The sequence below is a fragment of the Helianthus annuus genome, chromosome 11, assembly GCF_002127325.2.
Source record: "Helianthus annuus cultivar XRQ/B chromosome 11, HanXRQr2.0-SUNRISE, whole genome shotgun sequence".
NCBI lineage: Eukaryota > Viridiplantae > Streptophyta > Magnoliopsida > Asterales > Asteraceae > Helianthus > Helianthus annuus.
This window is the reverse complement of record NC_035443.2, coordinates 15,458,718-15,483,158: the sequence shown is the minus strand read 5'-3', so window position 1 is coordinate 15,483,158 and position 24,441 is coordinate 15,458,718. Positions and strand designations below refer to the sequence as shown.

The following is a 24,441-nucleotide window of genomic DNA, read 5'->3' as shown; positions in this document are numbered from 1 at the left end:
ATTCTCCTATATATTAAAAAGGAAAGCCAATGAATAGTGTCTCATCCATTCATTTTATATAGTAAACAAATTTTAAATCATAAATTTTAACACAACATATCTTCATTTTATAGTAGTTATATATCCATCAGGTCTAAATGACTTACCATCGAGGCTTTCATATGTTGTCCAGGCGTCTAATCATGTAGTTACGCATAGGCCATGACATGCACTTCCGATCTAAGCCGGAAACCCTTCGTCACTCATAATTGGATGCCCATCATCATATCTCCAGTGGCACGCCTAACGATAAGATAAAACATACAAAAATATGTTATTTAGACTGAAGCAGCTATGACATCTAGTTAGATACGAACCTGAAACGTTTTTGGAAAGGATTGACTCGATTCCTTTTAAATTTAGTTTTTTTTATTTACCCGTTCGGTCCTCAACATGATATCTTGAAACAATAAAAACGGATGTGAATGCCATTTGACTATTAGCAATAAAAAGTAACCCGCAGTTTGACCCAGATGTTTAAGTAAAATGCCATTTTGTGCCTGAGGTTTGAATGTTTGATCAATTTTGCGACTTTCGTCTAATGGTTTCTTTTGCCGCATCTGGATCCAAAAGGCTTGAAAACTTGTCATTTTCATCCTACTCGTTAACTCAATCCATTTTTCCGTTAAGTTAGGGGTACTTTTGTTTTTTTATTAACTTAAAGGGCAGTTTAGTATTTTAAATACTTGCACATAACGTGAAAAAACCAAATTGCCCTTTAACTTAACAAAAAGAAGAAAATACCCCTGACTTAACGTTAAAAATGGATGGAGTTAACGCGCCAGATAAAAATGGCAAGATTTCAAAACTTTTGGATCTAGATGCGGAAAAACAAACCTTTAGACGAAAGTCGCAAAACTGGCCAAACCTCAGCGACAAAAATGGCACTTTACTCTAAACGAAAATAACATACCAGCATCCTCCTATTTCTCTGCCAATGTTGCAGTTGCTCCTGTTGAGTGCGTCTCGGTACAGTAGGGCGTCCGTCACTTTGAAGAGCCCCACTTAAGTTCTTTGCAGCAGTGAAATCATTTTCCTGAAGATTAGTGCAGTCTAACGGTTTACATAATCCAAAATCTGATAGTTTCATGTGGCCAAATTTATCAAGCAGCAAGTTATCAAGTTTAATATCCCTGTCACAGTTAAAAAACATTACATTTCTGATAAAAAAAACAGTCACATGTTTGTATGAAGTGAATTAAGGAAAATTGTTATAACCTCTGAATATAGTTATGTTTGTGAATGGATTCTATTGCCAAAACAGTTTCTCCGACATAAAACCAAGCTTCCTCTTTAGTTAATGTATCTTTTCACATAAGTAAATTCATTATATATCTACAAAAAAAAAATAGCAAAGTTGGGTAAGCGACACATAAGTTGAAGCCAGAATGATTTACCTGTATCATCTAAAAAAAATTAATCCATCGTCTGAATGACTTACCATTGAGGCTTTCATATGTTGTTCAGGCTTCTAATCATGTAGTTACGCATAGGCCATGACATGCACTTCCGATCTAAGCCGGAAACCCTTCGTCACTCATAATTGGATGCCCATCATCATATCTCCAGTGGTACGCCTAACGATAAGATAAAACATACAAAAATATGTTATTTAGACTGAAGCAACTATGACATCTAGTTAGATACGAACCTGAAACGTTTTTGGAAAGGTTTGACTCGTTTCCTTTTAAATTTATTTTTTTTATTTACCCGTTCGGTCCTCAACATGATATCTTGAAACAATAAAAACGGATGTGAATGCCATTTGACTATTAGCAATAAAAGTAACCCGCAGTTTGACCCAGATATTTAAGTAAAATGCCATTTTGTCTCTGAGGTTTGAATGTTTGATCAATTTTGTGACTTTCATCTAATGGTTTCTTTTGCCGCATCTGGACCCAAAAGGCTTGAAAACTTGTCATTTTCATCCGACTCGTTAACTCAATCCATTTTTCCGTTAAGTTAGGGGTATTTTTGTTTTTTTATTAACTTAAAGGGCAATTTAGTATTTTAAATACTTGCACATAACGTGAAAAAACCAAATTGCCCTTTAACTTAACAAAAAGAAGAAAATACCCCTGACTTAACGTTAAAAAATGGATGGAGTTAACGCGCTGGATAAAAATGGAAAGATTTCAAAACTTTTGGATCTAGATGCGGAAAAACAAACCTTTGGACGAAAGTCACAAAACTGGCCAAACCTCAGCGACAAAAATGGCATTTTACTCTAAACTAAAATAACATACCAGCATCCTCCTATTTCTCTGCCAATGTTGCAGTTGCTCCTGTTGAGTGCGTCTCGGTACAGCTGTCACGACCCCCGACCCCACCCTTGACGGAATCAGGAGCCGCGAACAGCCAAGTGATACCGGTGATTATTTTTGAAAACATTGCAGCGGAAATTTCATCAGGACCGTGAGTTAGGAAAAATATCAGAGTTTAGAAACACCGGATTTTTAATTATTAAATAGATGGAATAAATTCATGTTTTACAAAGGTAGCTTTAATAAGGGATAAACCCAATTACATAAAACAATATTTCTTAATTTGATTTAATTAATAAAATAAGCCACTTCTTTATGCCTTTCAGTGCCGCATCCAACTCTTACTCCAATCTACTGTAATTACCTGAAACGCGTTTTAAAAAGGTTTTGTCAGCGGGAAATACTGAGTGAGTTCATTCAGGTTTATACAAAATCATATTTGTTATAATTCACAATATTAAGAGCGATTACAATTACTCCTATCTTATAATTATCTGGTCCAGTTGTCATTCGACCGGATCTATGATTGTGGTCATATCACTGTTGGGTCTGTTCACCCAAAAGTGACGTGTATCACTATTTAGGTCCGTTCACCTAAAAGTGATATGTATCATGATTTAGGTACGCCCACCTAAACTGATAAAAACAATACCCCACTTACTGCCAGTAACTTTAAGAATTGCAAAGACTTAATCCCTGTAATTATAACTGAAAATAAATAGGGTTTTGAAAGTAATTTGATAAAAAGAGAATGACTCACATTATAAGCATGCAGATTTATACGGCAGAGTTTAGCCTATTGGTTAGCCTTGATATTGCAGGCAGAGCTTAGCCTATTGATAAGCATGATAACCTAATTTAAACAATAATGCACACGAAACTAGGTAAATAACTAATACAACATTTACGATAAACTCACGAGATTAAAACCCTCACGACGAATGACAAAGTGCGATACTTAAACATCCTGTTGGAATCACGACGAATGACAAAGCATAACCCAATTTGAGCAGCACTTAAACATTCATTGGATAGTTTCAATCGATCGGACATCGAATCGTAGCAGCGATCGAGTTAATACCCTGTATGGTAGCAAAATTCGTGATTGTGTGTGTTTTATAGTAAACAGAAGATAACTTGATGTACGAATTGAATTTCTTCGTCGTTCCAATGCCAAAATGCAAGTCCCACACCCCACTATTTATACTGAGAATTTGACCCCCTCGCGTGACGCGAGGGGTCACCCTGAGGGCGTCGCATGACGCGACGGGACACCTTTCACCATAGGGTTGCCACATGTCCAACTAGCTTGTATGAGTCGACGGAATATTAATTTTCAATTTCTATAGTAAGATATGAAGATAATCGTCAAGTGGGGAATACCCCCCTGTGTTTTAGGGGCCCTGATCCTGATCCTGATTCTGATTGTTCTGAAAATTTTAGGAGTTGTGCAGGATTACTTGGGCTCTCAAATAGGGTTTCTTATTTGACCAAATAAAATAATAGTTTTGGGGGAAATCACAAAAAGGAAATAAAACGGTGAGAAAAGAGAATGGACACACTTTATAACTTTTAGGGTTCAACTAGAAAGTCTCCTGGTAGAATATTGGGTATAACTTCTAGGCTATTAAAAATATATAATGCACTCGTGGTAAGTATAGTACCCCTAATTCAACCTTGTCCCTATGTCACGAGACAGAACCCCAACGAACTTAGTCGGGCAGAGCCCTGACATGCGTTATGGGGCTCAAATCAATCGGAAAGGGTAGCGGTGATCGGGAGTGACAATACTTAAAACGGGACAGGGCTTTATTATTATTATTATGGGGTGAAATAATAAATAAAATATATATGAATAGAGTGAAAGAGATCGAGATCTTATAAAAGAAAAGGGCTGAGCAACTTAGAATGTTGAAGCCATCTTCTATTTATATAACATTTGGTTGGCTTTATGTTCACGCAAATCTCCTACAATTGGCCACGTACACTTTTATAAATTTCTTACACGCATACATGCCTGTACACATGTTTGATTTTCATGTATATTGACTTGATTTTTATGCATATATTGATTTTATTTATAATTTAATGTTCATGCATTTACTTTAGGTAATATAATTCATAAATTTATTTTATTATTATATTTCATACGTAAATTTTAAGTTATGATTATTATTATTATTTATATATTATAATTATTTTAACTGCTTTATTTATTTGGCGCTTATAACTTATAAAATATAACGTTTTATAAAATAACGAATATGTCTTTAGAACGAGAATATTTTTGTCTACATTTGGATCTAAGTTTCATTAAAAATAGAGTAGGTTCAAAATACAATGTATTTTTATATTTTAATTATTATACGGTTCCTAGGCCCGTCTAGATATTTCATATTTCTTACAGTCAACTTACCCGTAGGCTACCTGTCCAATAATATAAGTTTTTATATACTTTTATTTTATTAGAAAGGTCACCCATATATAGGCCAATTAATTAATATAATATTTCAACCAACTATATAAAATAGTGTTTAAAACTATTTAGGTTGAATATTTATATTAATAATAAACTAGTTACTAGTTACTAGTGGTTAATAAATTTAACCAAACCTATAATTCTTATATGATAACAATAGGAATGTTACATCCCCCCCACCTTATTTTAAATCTCGTCCTTGAGATTTGGGTTACCATATTTCTTTTAGATTTATGTTATATTTTAGTCAATAAAACCAATATTAAGGTAGATGATACAGAATTAAAATATCAAATTTGGTGAATACGAGTTGTACCATAAGTAGGATTCAATGGTTCAACTGAATTAGTGCAAGAAATCGATGACAAACGAATGAGATGAAATGACATAATTTCCAAGGTGACTAGGTTCAAGCCAAATTTATATGGTCAATAGATATTTAAAATGAATGTGAAAGACTTTTAGAATCAATAAAATTCTTTGTCAAAAGAAAGTTTACTTTGATTGGCAACTAAGAAAGACTTAGAATCGAAAGGTTCAAAATGAAATAAAAGCATGAAAATGATTTGTCAAATATTGAATTATGATATGAGAAATCAATGTGCTGAGATGAGTAAATTGCAAGAGTACACAAAAAGACAATAGAGTTAGTATATTATTGTCTTAATACATAATTGCATTAAGACGATTTTAATCAAAATGTTCGATTAAAGATAGGTGATATTTTAATTTATTAAATACCTTTTCCTTTTATGATATCATAAAGTAAAATAATAAATTAATATAGATAGTTTTAAAATATCAAAACCCGTGGTAATAATGATATATGTTTTATAAATATGTTTATCCAAATATCCTAGAACTTACGATTATCATTTTTAAAATCAAGTATGTTTAACTATAAGATTTTACAATAAAGATATTTTAAATCATAAAGGTAAAATAATAAATGTTTATTATAATATCAAACATACTTAAATATTGGCTTGAGTAAATAACATTTGATATTTTAATATATTAAAATACATATATTATAAAATAATATTTCTATAAGTATTTAATAGTTGTGGAATATTAATCAAGATGAACAATTATTTATAAAATGTCTTGTCCATGACTACTTAGATAGTTATTTAGATAATTTTATTCGTCCATCTAATTCTTGTATTGTTTTATGAAAATACTAGGTTATCACCCGCGACTGCTTCGCGAGTAGTTTAATTTTATTAGTTAAAAACTTGTATTTTTATTAAAATGTAACATATTATTTCATTAAATTTTAAGACAAAAATGTTGAAATACATAAAAAACACAAGAATATAAGAACTTGTTGAACAAATACAAAATAAACCAACAGGTAACATTAATATAACAGGACAAAAGTTAAAAGTCAACGGAAAGAAAGAACAAATTATATATCATAAGTTGCCAAAAATCTCTTTGTAAACGACGTTGGCAGTTTGATTTGTTGGTTTTCCTTCATCATCGAATACTAAAATCTTCACATCATCTCTCGTCTTAACTCTTGCTAGCGCAACATACAGTTGACCGTGCGTGAAAACAGGATCTTTTAGATATAGACCAACTCTAGATCATGACTGTCCTTGACTTTTGTTAATGGTCATGGCAAAGCATACGGATAACGGAAATTGTCTGCGTTGAAATTGAAAAGGGATTCTTTTGTCTGAAGGTATCATGTTAATCCTCGGAATAAAACCCTTGATCCAATATTTCCGTCGGATATTACTTCAGCTTCGATTACTCGTTTACCAAGAAAAGCAATCTGAAGTCTAGTTCCATTACATAAGCCGTTTTGTTGATCGATATTTCTTGAACCTCATGAGAAGCCTCATGTGAACACGTAGGACACGTCATATAATACCAGCCAAAGCCAGTGTCGACCTTCTCCACGGTAGCCAATATAATAAGAGATTTTGGCTGCATCGAAAAATATAAGTTCAATAATGTATGTAAATTAAATACACAATTTTAATAAGTGTTAAAACTGACCTCCATTAATTCCCAAATAGTATCAATGGTAGTAAAACTTGCATCTTTAATAAATCCAGTTGACATAGCATCACCTTTGGCAGACATTATTAATTCTACGTTTTAATAATAACAACCGTTAGTATGCTAAAGAAAGTTAATTAGAGTAAACTGGATGTAACAATTAATCCTTATGGCATAATTAACAATTAAATTAAAATTTAACTGAATACCTTGAGGTAGCAAGAACAAAAGAAAGAAGGAAAAGAGTTATGTGAAAATGAGGAGGTATACGTGTGAGTTAAAGGTATATTTATAGACTAAAATTAATGTATGTTAGGAAATAATGAAAAAAATAATTAAAGATTTGTCAAATATATAGTCATGAATTGGAAATATCATTTATATTATTTAAATTTAGAGTGAATTGCAAGGTTTGTCCTTTATCTTTAGGTCATTTTGCAAGTTTTGTCCTTTATGTTTAAATTTGACGAGTTTTGTCCTTTATGTTTATAAATCAAGCACGTTTTACCCTTTGGGCCTTAAAAATCAAGCACGTTTTGTCCTTTATGTTTAAAAATCAAGCACGTTTTGTCCTTTATGTTTAAAAAATCAAGCACGTTTTGTCCTTACAAATCAAGCACGTTTTTCCCCAAATGGTAAAACGTGCTTGATTTTCAAACATAAAGGACAAAACTCGTCAAATTTAAACATAAAGGACAAAACTTGCAAAATGGCCTAAAGATAAAGGACAAAACTTGCAATTCACTCTTAAATTTATTTAAAAGTTTAACGAAGATAATAATAAACGAAATTTTGTTAATTATTAATTATTAATTTCAACTATTTATAGGAAATACAATAATTTATAATAATTATTAAAAAATTTTGATTGAGACTTAATTAGGAAATAGACTAAATTACAGAAATCAACCTTTATGTTATAATCAAACTGCACTTCGTACCTTTCACTATGAAATCAGCAAAAACCAACCTTTATGTTTATGTTTTGCTACAGGTTCAACCTTTACCACTAACCTCGTCTAAAAACTCAGTTAACTTACCTCACCTGCTTTGCATATGAGGGTATTTTAGTCTTTTTCCACTTTGTCTTCCCCAATTCATCCCCTCAATCACATATACTTGATCAAACCCAGATTTTAATATTTATGTTTGAAATAATGCAAAACAGTTTATGTATATGATAGAAAAACGTCATCATCATCACCATTGTCAAATAAAACATCAGTTTGCTCTGATCGTTTCACAGATGACTCCTTCATCAAACTAACCGGAATCTTCATCATCATCCTCATCAACGACGTTAGTCGCCTCCGGTAATCTTCAACTGAATACCATTTTTACACATCTTATTAATCATTAATCTTGAATGACCACCACGGTTCGCCACCATAAACCCTCGTCAGCCACCGTGAACCACCCCATCACCATCATTGGCAACCACACCACCCCCAAACTCACGTAACACAACTTGGAAAGATCATCAACCCAAGCCCTTCAACATTCCAATCAACTCAACAACTTGCAAAATCAAATCAAGAAAATTGGTGAAAACAACCTTAAATCAATTGATCTCAAATCCATTATATTACACAAATCTTCAAATAAAAAGTAAAAATATCCTCAAGGTATCCAAAAAATTATCTAAAAATCACATAAAAACAAGAAAAATCCAAACTTTAACAAAACTAATCCAAGAAACAAAGTGGCACTGATATGAATTGGTTTGAGATTGATATTGGTTATTTTAATCACCCCTTTTACACTTATATTCATTAATCAAATTTGGGGAGTTTATGGTTGAAAAGAAGGTTGAAATAGAGTACCCTTTCACCACCATATCTACGCCTCGCAACCCTATACTCTTCCGCCTTTCACCACCGTATCTCCGACCGTACCCACCACTTTCACCACCGTTCACCTTAAAAATAAAAGAAAAGAGTAGAAGTAGATCCATTTGCTGTTGTCGATAGAGAGAGAAAGAGATCCAACGATTGTTTAAATGGTGATGAAAGGTGTATGGGAGAGAAAAGGGTAGATCCGTTTGATGTGTGGCTGTTTCTGTTGTTTTTGTATTTGAGAGAAAAAAGGGATCCAATGGTTGTTAAGGTTTTAAATCTAGGAAGAGAGGAAGAAGATGACTTTGGTTAAAAAATATATTAAATAAAAGAGGTGGGAAAAACATAAATACCCTCACATGCTTTGCATGTGAGGTAACTTAACCCAAAAAAACAAACGGTGTTAGTGGTAAAGGTTGAACCTGTAGCAAAACATGAACATAAAGGTTGGTTTTTGCCGATTTCATAGTGAAAGGTACGAAGTGCAGTTTGGGTATAACATAAAGGTTGATTTCTGCAATTTTATCTAGGAAATACAATAATTTATAAAGTATCATTTATATCTAATAGAATTTATAAAATTAGAATGTTTAACTTTAGTAAGTAAATTAGCAATAATAAAGGAATTTTAAAAATTGATTGAAAGTTATTTAAGGAATACAATGGTAAATAGAGTGAAAAATGTAGGAAATCTATTATATATAATCCCTTCAAATCGGCACTGATTAGAGTTTTAATTTGGAAAAATAATTAAAAGCTATTAAAATTAGGAAATTAGTTAAAACAACTTTGACTACAATAGAGAAATAAAAGGCATTACGAATTTATATAATTTGTAATGATTATCTATAATCCATAAAAAGGAAACATAAGACTCTAAAAGCTATTAAAATTAGTTAAATTTAACTTTCTCCTATTTTAGTTTACCGGAAACCGACCAGTAATACTCTATATCGTGACCACCATTCCTAAGATATCTAACCGCAAGATCACGTTCTTTCAAATCATTCGACTACGGGGCGACAATCGACAGCTCGAAATTCTTTTCAACAGGCTTTGCGTGAATCTTGTCAGACTTCCTAACAATCAAATGGATCAACTGTTTATTATTGAAATTCCCCGTGCAGTGCGACGAGAAGTCTGTGTATGCATAAAACTTTAGGTAGTTGGATAGTTTCTTTTCTTTGTGGTACAGTAATCAAATTTGCAAGTATGTACAAACATATCTACCTGGACAAACAAAAGTACATGTGTTTGTAAATAGCTGGAACATATCTATTGAAAAGCCTTATAAAAGTCAATTAGGAATGACATTCTTGTGTGACTAACAATTGCATTACCTTTCGTTCTAGAAATTGAAACACATGTTTGTCGTTAGAACAAAAAGCCATGAAGGGTTGGCTGGATCAATATCGAACTGCAAACAAAATAAAAAAAACACATATAAAGATGCATAACAAATAATAAGAATACAATAAAAAAAAGTCGTCGTGTAATATAAAACCAAAATCTAATATATGTGTAGTGTTTCTTATCCAAATAGGGTAATATTCTGAACACAATTCAACCATATAACAGTAATAAATACAAAACGGGTCACAACTTGTTGGATTCAATAAACCAAAAGTTTAATACCGAGAATAACAGTAATATAAACGACAATAATAACTATTATAAAACAAACCATATTATTCCAAATATTATTGTTTTCAAAACCATACCAAAACACCATAAAAATCCATAATAACCAACGATGTGGAAAAGAGAATAGTAACCAATTGTCTTAAAAACCAAACCAAAACACACAAATATGAGGACACACGCTACTTCTCAATCTTTGGAATGAGAAGTTTGAGAGTGTCGGAATCTTGCACTTCATGGTTTTCATCACTGACACGACGTTTGGTTGAAGAACTTCCCACTGTGTTGTCTACATCATAAACCCCTCATGAAGATTGCGTTTAACTTCGCTAGTAGACGGCGACTTCTGATTACTTTTCATGACATTAGACACCGGCGTTTCATTGTCTCCCGTATAAGAAACCTCATACACCGACGTTTCATTGTCTCCCGTATAAGAAACCTCATCCTTCAAAAAAATGAAAGATTTAGAAATGTACGATTCAGAAATATTCAAAGAAAAAACTTTTAAAAACGAATACCTTTGAAACTTCACACGGAACAGATTGAATCTCGGACAGGTGAACACCGGATGATTCGGATTGATCGTCCTAAAACAATACAAATTATAATTATAAATACTTGAATCTTGACGATAATATGTTTACAAAAAAAGATCAGGTAGTATTATTATCAAACTTAAACCTGATGAATTTTGAATTTGGTGTATAGTGCAGAAATAATGTCAGGATCTGAAGTAGCCATATGAATTCCATAGTTCTCCACTTTATACTTGATGTTAAATTTAGAAACAGATATGATGAAAGCAAGTTTCTTGCCAATCAAGATGTCAAATACATCAGGATTGGCTTGGGGATACCGCCATTTGCCAACTCCTACAAAGTTAAAACAAATCTATATTAATAACTATCAAAGCAAAAAAATAAATTAGTCACAAAATATAATTGTGCAAAATACCGAGTTTGATGTCTAAATTTACCTCATCTAGCACCTGCACCAATTCCTTTGCAGTTTTTTTGAAAATCTTGTATGCTTCAAAATCAAACAGTGTCAACGTAACAGTGCCAGATGAGTCTTGAACACGAATAGGTATCTTGAAACTGTATATATTAAAAAAAGTCAACATAAATTAACTATTTTATATTATAAATTTATCGATTTATTCAATTCAACATATATATATAATAGATGAAGTTTCAAACCGAGGTATCTAGAAAATATCAACTCCTTGACAGTCTTTGTTGCTACAAATTAATGTCGTCTTGTGTTCAACATCAACACAACCATCTTCTTTTTCAGCGGTAACAAATGTTTCCTCGACACCCGATTTACAATGGTTGCAGGCATTGTAGTACCAGATCTCGTCGGAACAAATTGCGATAACTGTACCAACCAACATAACCTTCTTCGGCTATTTAAACAAAAAAAATGCAGAAAAACTAATTATTAAACAAAAAATATCACTAAAATAAATATTATTAAATATGATAACATAAAATAGATGTAAGAATGCATTTTACCTCCGATATGTTACCAAGATAGACAGTCGGCATAAAATCACTGTTATTCATGAATTCATCCTCCACTGATGATATCAAATACGATCCAAAGTTGTCACTTGAAGATGGCGATGAAAAAAACTTCTCAATTAAACTACATTATTCGTATGAATTAGTTGGCAATTATGTATGGATAATTTGTAACTGATAATAAATTCAAAGTATGCAACAAATAATAGTAATGTTATTTCAAAATAACTAAAACAATTCTAGAATACCTCTCCTGAAAGTAGTAATTTCATCAATGTCAGTGTCGATGAAAATTCTACTAATGTCAAATGAGGTTGACAAACCACGTTTTCCTATATTAATAAAAAAATCAACATATATTATTAGTTTTTTTCGGTAAACAATGAAACAAATCATATGAAAGTGTTATTTAAAAAAATAATATAAAATAGGTAATAAAAATTGTACCTTTGTAAAGATTCACAACACCGAAGTGAACAACCATCACGACATACGTCTCTCGATTTTCAGCGTTGAAGTGGGCATGCATCCGAATTGCAAATTCATCCCAAAGTGTACCAATAATCTGCTGGTTCCTAAATATGGAACAAATGAAAGTATATGTAAAACGTATCACTTATACAAAATATCGAAATAAATAAATGATTAAGCAAAGAACTCACTCAAGATCTTTAAGCTTAACATTCAATCTCTTGCCTTTCGTACCATCCTTTTTAGTGGTGCCCTCTAGATTGAAACAAACCTCAACATATCCTATAAAGTCTATAAATAAAAAATAAGTGTCAATTATGAATAATAATAAAACAGAAAGAAATATCATCATCATTCTTAAAACATGCTGAATTAAATGACATACCAACTGTGGTATTAACTTCAAGTCGATTTTGGACAACGTCCTTGAAATTCACAAAACTGAAGTTATACTTAGGCCCGTTCCAATCTTGACTTTTTTGAATCTGGGTGAAAAAACTGAAAGTTAACTTCTGATTATTTTTGGTGTAGTTGTAGGTTGAATTGTTGGGTGCAAGCGATGGTCTGGTAATCAGAAGACATTCATCCAGCTTGAAGTGGTCCTGAAGCCTTGGCAAAATCCTATGCATACAGCTAGCCTGAATCTGGTGACCCTACAAAGTATGAATAAAAATTAAGTTATTAAAAAAAATTAAAGAGATGAAGAACCTAATACATAATATAATAACAGTATAGTAACACTTGATAAATCGTACCTCTTTATCCATACATATCATGTCTACACGATAAGTTTCAGTCGGACGGTCGTGCATCATTTTCCTCCAAAGGGAAACGATCTTCAACTTGACCGTATAGCTGTTTGACAAAGGATTGAGATTGTTCAACATGGTTATGTTTTGAGGTTCCATATCGAAAACTGATATTTCAATAGGTTTTGAGAAATCTAAACCGTGGATGATGATGATGTTTTGGAACATGTATATATAATAAATAGTAGGGGAGTTCTTTTAAGTAGTTATAGAAACTAAAATAGGAGAAAGTTAAATTTTTAAACTTACCCAAAATAAAATTTTGAGAATGGTACAGGTTTGATTACCAAAAATAAAAATCCGAATTTGTTAAAAATGATTGGAATTTTGAATTTTGAATCCCTTATAAATTAAATCAATTTATTATCAGTAATAATTTATAATTATAGAAGAAACGTAATTTATTCAATTTACCAAAATAAGGATTCGAATTTGATAAAGATTTTATTCATTAACTTTGAAATTCAAAATTATTTAAAAAGGTCAAACTAATCTATTAATATGAAGTTTTAACCATTGGTGAAAAGTTTGACCAATTTACTTATAAATAATTCAATACCTATGATTTAGAGGACACCACTAAAGACGTAAAGAGTAATTATGGCTTATTGACTCTAATGCATATCAAATGAACATAAAGGGACCAAATAGAATTACCTTTTGAACCTCTTGAATTCTCTGTTTTGCTCGCTTGTGAAACCTGTTCAACTTGGAATCAAGTTCTGAGTTTTTCTCATCGCGCTCTTTTATTTGTTGTTCAAGATTCTTCTGAGCTGTTTCCATAAACCACAGTATGCATTCATAGTAAGATCTCAACACTAATCATTATCACTATTTTGAAAAGGAAAAAAAGTGCTTGATTGTTAAACAGAGAACTAATTTTGACGGACACTGTAAAATTGGCACTATTTTGAACTTTATTCGCGTAGAAACAAAGTTTGGACTGAATATGCATGTTAAATTAACATTTTTACATAATATAGCGCTAGCTCACTAAGTATAGGAACATGCTGCTTAGAGTCTTAGAGGGAAGGTCTCATTCGGACTTTACCAACAAAAATTATCTTTGGATAACACGTAAATGAAAATTATGATGAAAAGAAAAGAGCCCTTCTTTTTCTTCAAAACTCTCATTCGATAACATTTGCCATTAAGAATGGAATTATATAACTTATGATTAAATAATCGAACATAACTAAGTATGCATTTGAAATGACCACTGATATACATGCTTGACTTCAAGATATGCATTAAAGCAATAAAAATTCTATAAATCATTTAAACAGCATACGTAATTAACAATGATATATAGAGTCATTAGTGACATCACACAACAGTAACATAAGGGATGAAGAAGAAATTGAGTGCAAACTGGTTTTCATTGTCTAGCAAACAAATAATTAGTACCACTAAGTGTCAATTGTTGTGATAACTTGACAAATAATTCGTGCAGTTACAATCAAATAACCTAATCATAGTAGTACTATAATGCTGCTACAAATGAAATACCTTCAAGCCAATACCATGAGTATAACTCTTATGAAGACGACTTTTGCAGCCTCTCATCATCTTCATCTCCAGGCACAAACTTCATCCCACAAATCTTCCAATTTCTAAAAATATAATCAGAGTGACCCAAATCCAGAGTGAAACTGTGCATACTTTCTTTTCTTATTAAAAACCCTTTTACAATTCATACTATTTTTCTCATCAATTCCATCATCATCATTCTTCCTGCACAAATAATACCTAAAAAAATCAAAATCCAAAGAAAACTTGAAATCTAAAAAACCCTAATATCGATGGAAACAACAACGACATAAATCTATAATTATTACATGGTTTGACGAAATCCGGTAACAAACAATCAATGTATCACTTTGATACACATAAAAAAAAATCAAAATCAACAACGATAAAGTGATATATACATTGATGTTATCAGATGTTAATCGGAAAAAAAGCATCGCCGATGATATTATCAAGAAAAAATCAGAGAGATTAAGGATGAAGACGACGATCGAAGCGAAAATGGAATCAAATACGGGATTACATGTTAACATACCTTGATATTAACAGATGTTAATCAGAAAAGTAGATAAAAGCCTGCATCGCCGATGATATTCTCAAGATTTACGCAGAGAGAATCGAGAGAGAAAATGTTCTATCTAGGGTTTCAATGTTCTAGAAAGGCAGAGAAGATATTTTAGAGGATTTTATACCATCCAAATATAACTGGTCGGGTCATTATATGGGGCTTCATTGCGTAAAAAAAAACCCGTAGTTTTCCCGCCAAAAGCTGATCTAGGAAGCCCTAATATTGTGCCAAGTGTCCCAATTTTTTTTTTGTTTATTATATATAATAGATAATTGATGTCTTCTCCTTACAGTATAAAGTATATATATTTTTATTAACTAGTCATTATCATGGTTGGATATTGGTTAGTGCTGCCTTATTTAAGCATGGGTGATCAGTCCATGCCTAACTAAGGCTAGGCTACCCAATATGTGTCCCTGATAATAACCCTAATACCTAAAAATAATATTAACACTACTATTATTAATATATTATTACTAATATTAACTACCAAAAATAAATAATAATAACTAGTCATAAACTTAAACGAGAGTATACCTCAAACATAATTTTATAAAAATATAATTTTTCACCTCAATGATTTAACAAGAATTTTAAATATAGGAATACTATATTGTAAATAAGGTAATTACTTATATAAGTTTCCATATATAATCAATAAAATTTATATTTATAATGTTTATCGATCAATGATGATAAAGCAATAAATATCACGAAAGGCTCGATTGATGTTGTAAGAACTATTAAGAGATACACTGAAGTATGAAATAAATTTGTGTATCATTATCTTAGCACATGATTGTGTTAAGATTGCTTGTATAGAATAAATCAACAAAGCGGATTAAATATAAATAAATAATTAAATCCGGGATTAGCGCAAGCTTCAGATTTTGTGAAAACGTCACCACAAGGTGATCGTGATCAAAGAAATAATTTAGTGAAGTCGAAGGCCAAGAAAGCATGTTATAGTTTAAGAGAATCGAAGTGCTTGTTGGGATTATTTTGAATTTGAATATGATGGCTTAAAAATATCATATGGCACCTTGAATTGAATACGTATTGCGAGCAAGTTAAATTGGTTTGAATAAAACGAGTTTTAATAAGGAAGTTCGGACATGGTCACAACAGAAACCATGTATACCATTCAAAAGAAAAACGAGTTTTTCAGGAAATTCATCGATTCAATATCAAAGGATTATCGTTTTGTAAAAATGCGGTTTACAATGCAAAGATCAAGTATAGCAAAACGAGATTTGAACTTTTGATAAAACAACAAATTGGAATGATGCCCTCCTATGGTCTTCATAACTCAAATGAACCACATGCGCAACAAACAGTGCATGTGTAACGCGTGGATACCAAGGAATGAAATAGATTAATATTTGCTACTATGAAAGAAATCATCATGGTATGATGACCATTAGGGGAAATAGAAACGCGAAAGTCAACTCACTATATGCAGAAGTCAGGATTTCAACGAAAGAAATATAAGAACTTTATCTGGAATTTCGTGTGATAACCGGTATTAAGTGACATTACCAGGGAATGTCAAATAAAATGAAATAGGAAATTTGTAAAAGTATGTGACTCTTTCTGCAGCGCCAATAATTATGATTCTGATTAAACTATGTACCGATTGTTGTGAAATCTTGTTTTAACGTACCTCAGCAAGATTCGTGTCGTTTGTAGGATCGCGTGGCAAAGTGCTTCTTTTTGATTAGTAGTTCTTCTACTGATGGAATTAGTATTGGTGTCATCGTGCCCAATTTATATTTTCCAAAGGTCTTGCCTTGGAAGTCGTGTGGGATAAACTTCGATGTCTGTGGACATATAATTTAAGTTTCATGTGTTTTCTTGTGCATTAGCACAACTTTACATGCTTCTTACTTGCGTTAATAGTTTATGGTAACGTATTGGAAATTCTTATATTTTTTTATGGTGTCCCAACATAATGGGTTTTGATGCGTGCTAGTGTGTATATGTTTTAAGTATATATTTTAAGCCCTTTTTACACTTTAGCCAAGTTTTAAATTTATAAAACACGATATTTACTAACACTAAACACACATATGGGCAAGTGCACCCATCGTGGACGTAGTATAGTGTTGGTAAGATACCGAGGTCGTCCAAGGACACAAGAGCTTTTAGTACCGGTTTATCCTCAACGTCTAATCAAATCAAAATGTTAGAAAAGATTTTTAAAACTAAGAAAATAAAACTAACTAAATGCTGAAAAATAAAATAAAAATAAAAACAGATAGACAAGATGAATCACTTGGATCCGACTCGTGTGTTAGTATAACCTTTGATTATTTTCGCACTTTTACACTTGTTTAAGAGATTATCTTAGTTATTGTAGTAGGCCCCTTTTTTTGAAGGCGACGTTACCCTCAACCCAGTAGTTTGAGTCAGCAAGGATACAATCCTAAAGGGTCGGATTATTGAAAGATAATTAATTAAGTTATTAATGCAAATTATGGTAGGCCCCTCTTTTGGAGGTGACGTTACCCTCGACTAAGTAGTCTGAGTCAGCAGGGATACAGTCCTAAATAGCCGGGTTATAGTATTAATAGTAGTTAACTTATGAGGGGATCAAAGAGTTTGGACCCCCGCCATCCATTACCTTTGGGTATTGAAGGAGGTCCTACTAAATTTGACCCAGGTCCCTTGCAGGACCTCTAAACGCTGAACAAGGGCAAGACCCTTACCAAACCGTTCCCTTAACCCCCGACCAGGTAGCCAATATACCTCCATATAGACCGTGGAGATATGAATGGTGAAAATATTTTATTTTATATAGACAGTAAAATAATGCCAAGACACCACGGACAAACGATAAGGAAGAATCACCTTCAACATAAGAAACTAGTTATTAAAGTCATTAATACAAAACCAATTAAGAAGTGCAAAAGATTAAAAATAAAAAGTATTATACTAAACACTTTTCTTCACCAAGTGATGTAAGAGACTTAGGCAAACATGGCCTTGATTGTCAAGAACTCTTACGATCAATCTTGGATCCCGAGACGACTCACACACTCTATGATGGACAATGGATGATGGTGGTGGATGATGGTGTTGTGATGGTGGTGGGTGGTGGATGAAGTGTGAGAGAGGTGGTGCCAAGGGATGAGTTGAAATGGCTCCAAGCACTCCTATTTATAGGCTGAACAGAAGCCTGGGCACGGCCCCGTGCCCGCTGGGCACAGCCCCGTGTCCATCTGACACTCTCTTTCTTCATTAATTGTAATTCGCAATTACAATAAATGCGCCTGCAGGAAGCTGACCACGGCCCCATGTCCGCTGGGCACGGCCCCGTGGTGGGCAATAGAAGCTTCTACCACTTTGTCTTTTGTGCTAGGGCTGACCATCCTGGACACGGCCCCGTGTTGAGCTGGACACGCCCCGTGTTCAGCTGGGCACAACCCCATGCTCAGCTGGGCACAGCCCCATGCTCAGCTTTCTTCTTGTTTTTGCTTTGGGAGATGTTGTCAAGGAGTCGGGCATGCCACGTTTCTTCCTTTTCTTTGTATTTATGTTGGATTTGGCTGCATTTTTGCTTCTTTTGTTCGTTTAAGCTCTTTTAACCCTGAAAATACAAAGGGAAGACAAACGCACACTTTTTCCAACATTAGTACTTAAAAAAGGTTAGTTTTATGCCTCATTTGATGTAATTTATATGTTGCATTTTACACACATCAGGTTTCCATTGTTATTATTGTCGCTCGAATTACGAGGTGGATGATCAAACGAAATAATGTTTGATATCGATATATGTAAGGAATTCTTGATAGAGGAATCTAGATTTATTATTGACACATATGCTTGTGTTTTATTCCATATTGTCAATCTTTGTAGTTTTTTGGATTTCCTTATAGATATATATATCTATATAATCATATATTTCACATGTTGTAATATACATACCCTCTATAAGGTCAATGTATTTAACAGATTCATATTTCCAAAAACAAGTCAGATATCAGGTCATGATATTATTTAGGGAAATCTTGTCACTTGTTTGACATTTTATATACCCCATCTTACCCGGTTCTCGCCGGAGAGGTAATCTTAGTATATCCGGACAAGCTGGAGAGTCTGCGACACCATACCCAGTCTTGCCGGAGAAAATTTTCTATTTCCCATAATTTTCAAGATTTTAAAAGTGCCTCTTTTATTAGGGCTTTTATCCAGAATCAAGGAAATTTGTATTTCCATATCAATAAACAAGAATTAATAGTAATTAAGTGTTATTGCTTATTTATCATATCTTGCAATATTCTAATTACCATTCTTATGGCATACCAAAACCCATCATACTTTATTTACATAAGTACTTAGCTTATCTTAAAGCTTATACTAAGGCATCTTCTTAGGTTCAAGTCTAAATATTATCTTGAGTGCTACCGGAAAATGTCAAATTCCTAACTCTTCGTTTAAACTTAGGTATTATTACAACACCCAATTGCTTAAACAAGTGGCTTAGCTCTGATACCACCATCTGTCACGACCCCCGACCCCACCCTTGACGGAATCGGGAGCCGCGAACAGCCAAGTGGTACCGGTGATTATTTTTGAAAACATTGCAGCGGAAATTTCATCAGGACCGTGAGTTAGAAAAAATATCAGAGTTTAGAAACACCGGATTTTTAATTATTAAATAGATGGAATAAATTCATGTTTTACAAAGGTAGCTTTAATAAGGGATAAACCCAATTCCATAAAACAATATTTCTTAATTTGATTTAATTAATAAAATAAGCCACTTCTTTATGCCTTTCAGTGCCGCATCCAACTCTTACTCCAATCTACTGTAATTGCCTGAAACGCGTTTTAAAAAGCCGGCATCCAACTCTTACTCCAATCTACTGTAATTACCTGAAACGCGTTTTAAAAAGGTTTTGTCAGCGGGAAATACTGAGTGAGTTCATTCAGGTTTATACAAAATCATATTTGTTATAATTCACAGTATTAAGAGCGATTACAATTGCTCCTATCTTATAATTATCTGGTCCAGTTGTTATTCGACCGGATCTATGACTGTGGTCATATCAATGTTGGGTCCGTTCACCCAAAAGTGACGTGTATCACTATTTAGGTCCGTTCACCTAAAAGTGATATGTATCATGATTTAGGTACGCCCACCTAAACTGATAAAAACAACAGTAATGTGCACAATACCCCACTTACTGCCAGTAACTTTAAGAATTGCAAAGACTTAATCCCTGCAATTATAACTGAAAACAAATAGGGTTTTGAAAGTAATTTGATAAAAAGAGAATGACTCACATTATAAGCATGCAGATTTATACGGCAGAGTTTAGCCTATTGGTTAGCCTTGATATTGTAGGCAGAGCTTAGCCTATTGATAAGCATGATAACCTAATTTAAACAATAATGCACACGAAACTAGGTAAATAACTAATACAACATTTACGATAAACTCACGAGATTAAAACCCTCACGACGAATGACAAAGTGCGATACTTAAACATCCAGCGGATTCGCAACGAATGACAGAGTATAGCCTGAGTTCGGGCGACACTCAAACATCCTGTTGGAATCACGACGAATGACAAAGCATAACCCAATTTGAGCAGCACTTAAACATTCATTGGATAGTTTCAATCGATCGGACATCGAATCGTAGCAGCGATCGAGTTAATACCCTGTATCGTAGCAGAATTCGTGATTGTGTGTGTTTTATAGTAAACAGAAGATAACTTGATGTACAAATTGAATTTCTTCGTCGTTCCAACGCCAAAATGCAAGTCCCACACCCCACTATTTATACTGAGAATTTGACCCCCTTGCGTGACACGAGGGGTCACCCTGAGGGCGTCGCGTGACGCGACGGGACACCTTTCACCATAGGGTTGCCACGTGTCCAACTAGCTTGTATGAGTCGATGGAATATTAATTTTCAATTTCTACAGTAAGATATGAAGATAATCGTCAAGTGGGGAATACCCCCCCTGTGTTTTAGGGGCCCTGATCCTGATTCTGATTGTTCTGAAAATTTTAGGAGTTGTGCGGGATTACTTGGGCTCTCAAATAGGGTTTCTTATTTGACAAGATAAAATAATAGTTTTGGGGGAAATTACAAAAAGGAAATAAAACGGTGAGAAAAGAGAATGGACCCACTTTATAACTTTTAGGGTTCAACAAGAAAGTCTCCTGGTAGAATATTGGGTATAACTTCTAGGCTATTAAAAATATATAATGCACTCGTGGTAAGTATAGTACCCCTAATTCAACCTTGTCCCTATGTCACGAGACAGAACCCCAACGAACTTAGTCGGGCAGAGCCCTGACATGCGTTATGGGGCTCAGATCAATCGGAAAGGGTAGCAGTGATCGGGAGTGACACTACTTAAAACGGGACAGGGCTTTATTATTATTATGGGGTGAAATAATAAATAAAATATATATGAATAGAGTGAAAGAGATCGAGATCTTATAAAAGAAAAGGGTTGAGCAACTTAGAATGTTGAAGCCATCTTCTATTTATATAACATTTGGTTGGCTTTATGTTCACGCAAATCTCCTACAATTGGCCACGTACACTTTTATAAATTTCTTACACGCATACATGCCTGTACACATGTTTGATTTTCATGTATATTTCCATACTATAAATTAACAACATGTATGTGCTTCATGTTGTTGTATCCTATGTTTAGGGGGTGTTTCAAAAAAAGGTTTTAATATTTTTCATTTCTAACCCAAAACATCTTATCTTTAAAATTTAACCCCTTTGGTTTTTTTGCTTTTAACACAAAGCTTTTCATCTTTTGCAATTTAACCCCAATATTTTTTTACTTTCAACTTTGGCCCCCATAGTTTTCATCTTTCGCAAGTTTTTTGTTTTACGTTTCGTTCAAAATTTTGCGAGTTAACACACCACAACGTGCGTATGGGGTTCAAAGTTTTTTCGTCTATTTTTTCCCATTTGAGAAGTTCGTCGCAACGCACGGGTCCTAGATCGACTTAGGTATTTTCCTATGTTCTACGTTTCAGCCTAAATTTTTTCGCATTAACACGCCGCAATGGGTGTGCGTGGTTCAACGATTTTACATCTGCTTTTCATTCGGTTTTATTTTCTCCTTTTCTATTTATTATGTTTTTATGAGTTTTTCGGCGTTGATCGCTGGTAGTGGTGTGACATTGGTGCTACTTTGCATGGTTGTATGCCCCCGCCGCAACTCGGGGGCCTTAATACTAGTTGACTTGATTTTTATGCATATATTGATTTTATTTATAATTTAATGTTCATACATTTACTTTAGGTAATATATTTCATAAATTTATTTTATTATTATATTTCATACGTAAATTTTAAGTTATGATTATTATTATTATTTATATATTATAATTATTTTAACTGCTTTATTTATTTGGCGCTTATAACTTATAAAATATAACGTTTTATAAAATAACGAATATGTCTTTAGAACGAGAATATTTTTTTCTACATTTGGGTCTAAGTTTCATTAAAATAGAGTAGGTTCAAAATACAATGTATTTTTATATTTTAATTATTATACGGTTCCTAGGCCCGTCTAGATATTTCATATTTCTTACAGTCAACTTACCCGTAGGCTACCTGTCCAATAATATAAGTTTTTATATACTTTTATTTTATTAGAAAGGTCACCCATATATAGGCCAATTAATTAATATAATATTTCAACCAACTATATAAAATAGTGTTTAAAACTATTTCGGTTGGATATTTATATTAATAATAAACTAGTTACTAGTTACTAGTGGTTAATAAATTTTACCAAACCTATAATTCTTATATGATAAAAATAGGAATGTTACAACAGCAGGGCGTCCGTCACTTTGAAGAGCCCCACTTAAGTTCTTTGCAGCAGTGAAATCATTTTCTTGAAGATTAGTGCAGTCTAACGGTTTACATAATCCAAAATCTGATAGTTTCATGTGGCCGAATTTATCAAGCAGCAAGTTATCAAGTTTAATATCCCCGTCACAGTTAAAAAACATTACATTTCTGATAAAAAAAACCCGTCACGTGTTTGTATGAAGTGAATTAAGGAAAATTGTTATAACCTCTGAATATAGTTATGTTTGTGAATGGATTCGATTGCCAAAACAGTTTCTCCGACATAAAACCAAGCTTCCTCTTCAGTTAATGTATCTTTTCACATAAGTAAAGTCATTATACCTCTACAAAAAAATTAGCAAAGTTGGGTAAGAGACACATAAGTTGAAGCCAGAATGATTTACCTGTATCATCTAAAACAAATAAATCCTTTGGTATACGTGGTAGTAGAACCTCATCGTCACTGAAGCGTTGCGCTACAAACTTGTCAAATAGCTCTCCTCCAGCGACATATTCCATAACTGTTTTGGAACAAAGTTGACATCAACAATTAGAAAGAAACTTATATGTGTAACTATTATAATGTATAGACTATTATAGAAAAATTAAATTACATCTCAAATAAATTTGTAATCAAAGAGCAAGGAACACTAAGAACCCAATTAGTAACATGTGAAATAGAAATCACTTTTGCTGTAGCATTTCATCAAGCACTTGGTGTGCGTCTTAAAACTTTCAAATTGTAAACAAAATACTGGATATCAAACCTAATACTTGTATACATACAATAACCAATGTACAGAAATAATTCATATCCGAAAGAATTTACAAACAACTGTACCGTTTATATATTCTTCAATGGCGAGAGAAGTGTTCATATCCTCATACAATCTACCTTCTGAACTTTGAAGAAAGAAAAACACATTATAAAATATAGGAATTCTGATACAAAACATCAAGATTCAAAGTGAAATCGCTCACATTCATTACCTAATCTTCAAGATCCAAAGTGAAATCGCTGAATGGTGGAACAGAGGTTGAGGGAGAACTGCGTAGCGGGATTAGGGTTTGGTGATTAGAAATTAATGTTTGATTGCAAAAAGAAGAAAAAACTCAAATTTAGGAAACGTGAATGGAGAAGATACAATAGGATTTGAGAGCAAGAAGAAAGGTATAAATCCATATCAAATACAAAATCAACATACCTGGAAGAACTGAGATGTGAGAGAAATTGCAAAAGAGGCAATATGATCTGGAATAGCGTAGCTGAGATGTGAATCTAGGGTTTCAAGTATGATGCGGCGAAGGAGAAGAATGTGGATGTAGAGAAGTTTAGGTTTTTTAGATGCCTTATATACACGGGTTTGGAAAACCCATACATCCGACCCGAAAATTGCCGGATCCCGCGTTCACT

The 24,441-nt window shown here is 33.1% G+C and overlaps 1 protein-coding gene and 1 long non-coding RNA gene across 2 annotated transcripts; both read right to left on the bottom strand.

Moving 5' to 3' along the window:
* Positions 1–140: 140 nt before the first annotated feature.
* LOC118483894 lies at positions 141–23,352 on the bottom strand. Its single transcript, XR_004872112.1, has 3 exons — positions 23,255–23,352; positions 953–1,075; positions 141–282 (listed from the first exon to the last, which is right to left on the bottom strand). It is a non-coding gene; the product is annotated as an uncharacterized LOC118483894 (long non-coding RNA).
* LOC118483893 (replication protein A 70 kDa DNA-binding subunit E-like) lies at positions 12,020–12,918 on the bottom strand. The gene is made up of 4 exons (XM_035979619.1): positions 12,657–12,918; positions 12,463–12,562; positions 12,248–12,375; positions 12,020–12,132 (listed from the first exon to the last, which is right to left on the bottom strand). The coding sequence occupies exons 1-4, from the start codon at positions 12,898–12,900 to the stop codon at positions 12,029–12,031; spliced, it is 576 nt and encodes a 191-aa protein (XP_035835512.1). The 5' UTR covers positions 12,901–12,918; the 3' UTR covers positions 12,020–12,028.
* Positions 23,353–24,441: the final 1,089 nt, after the last annotated feature.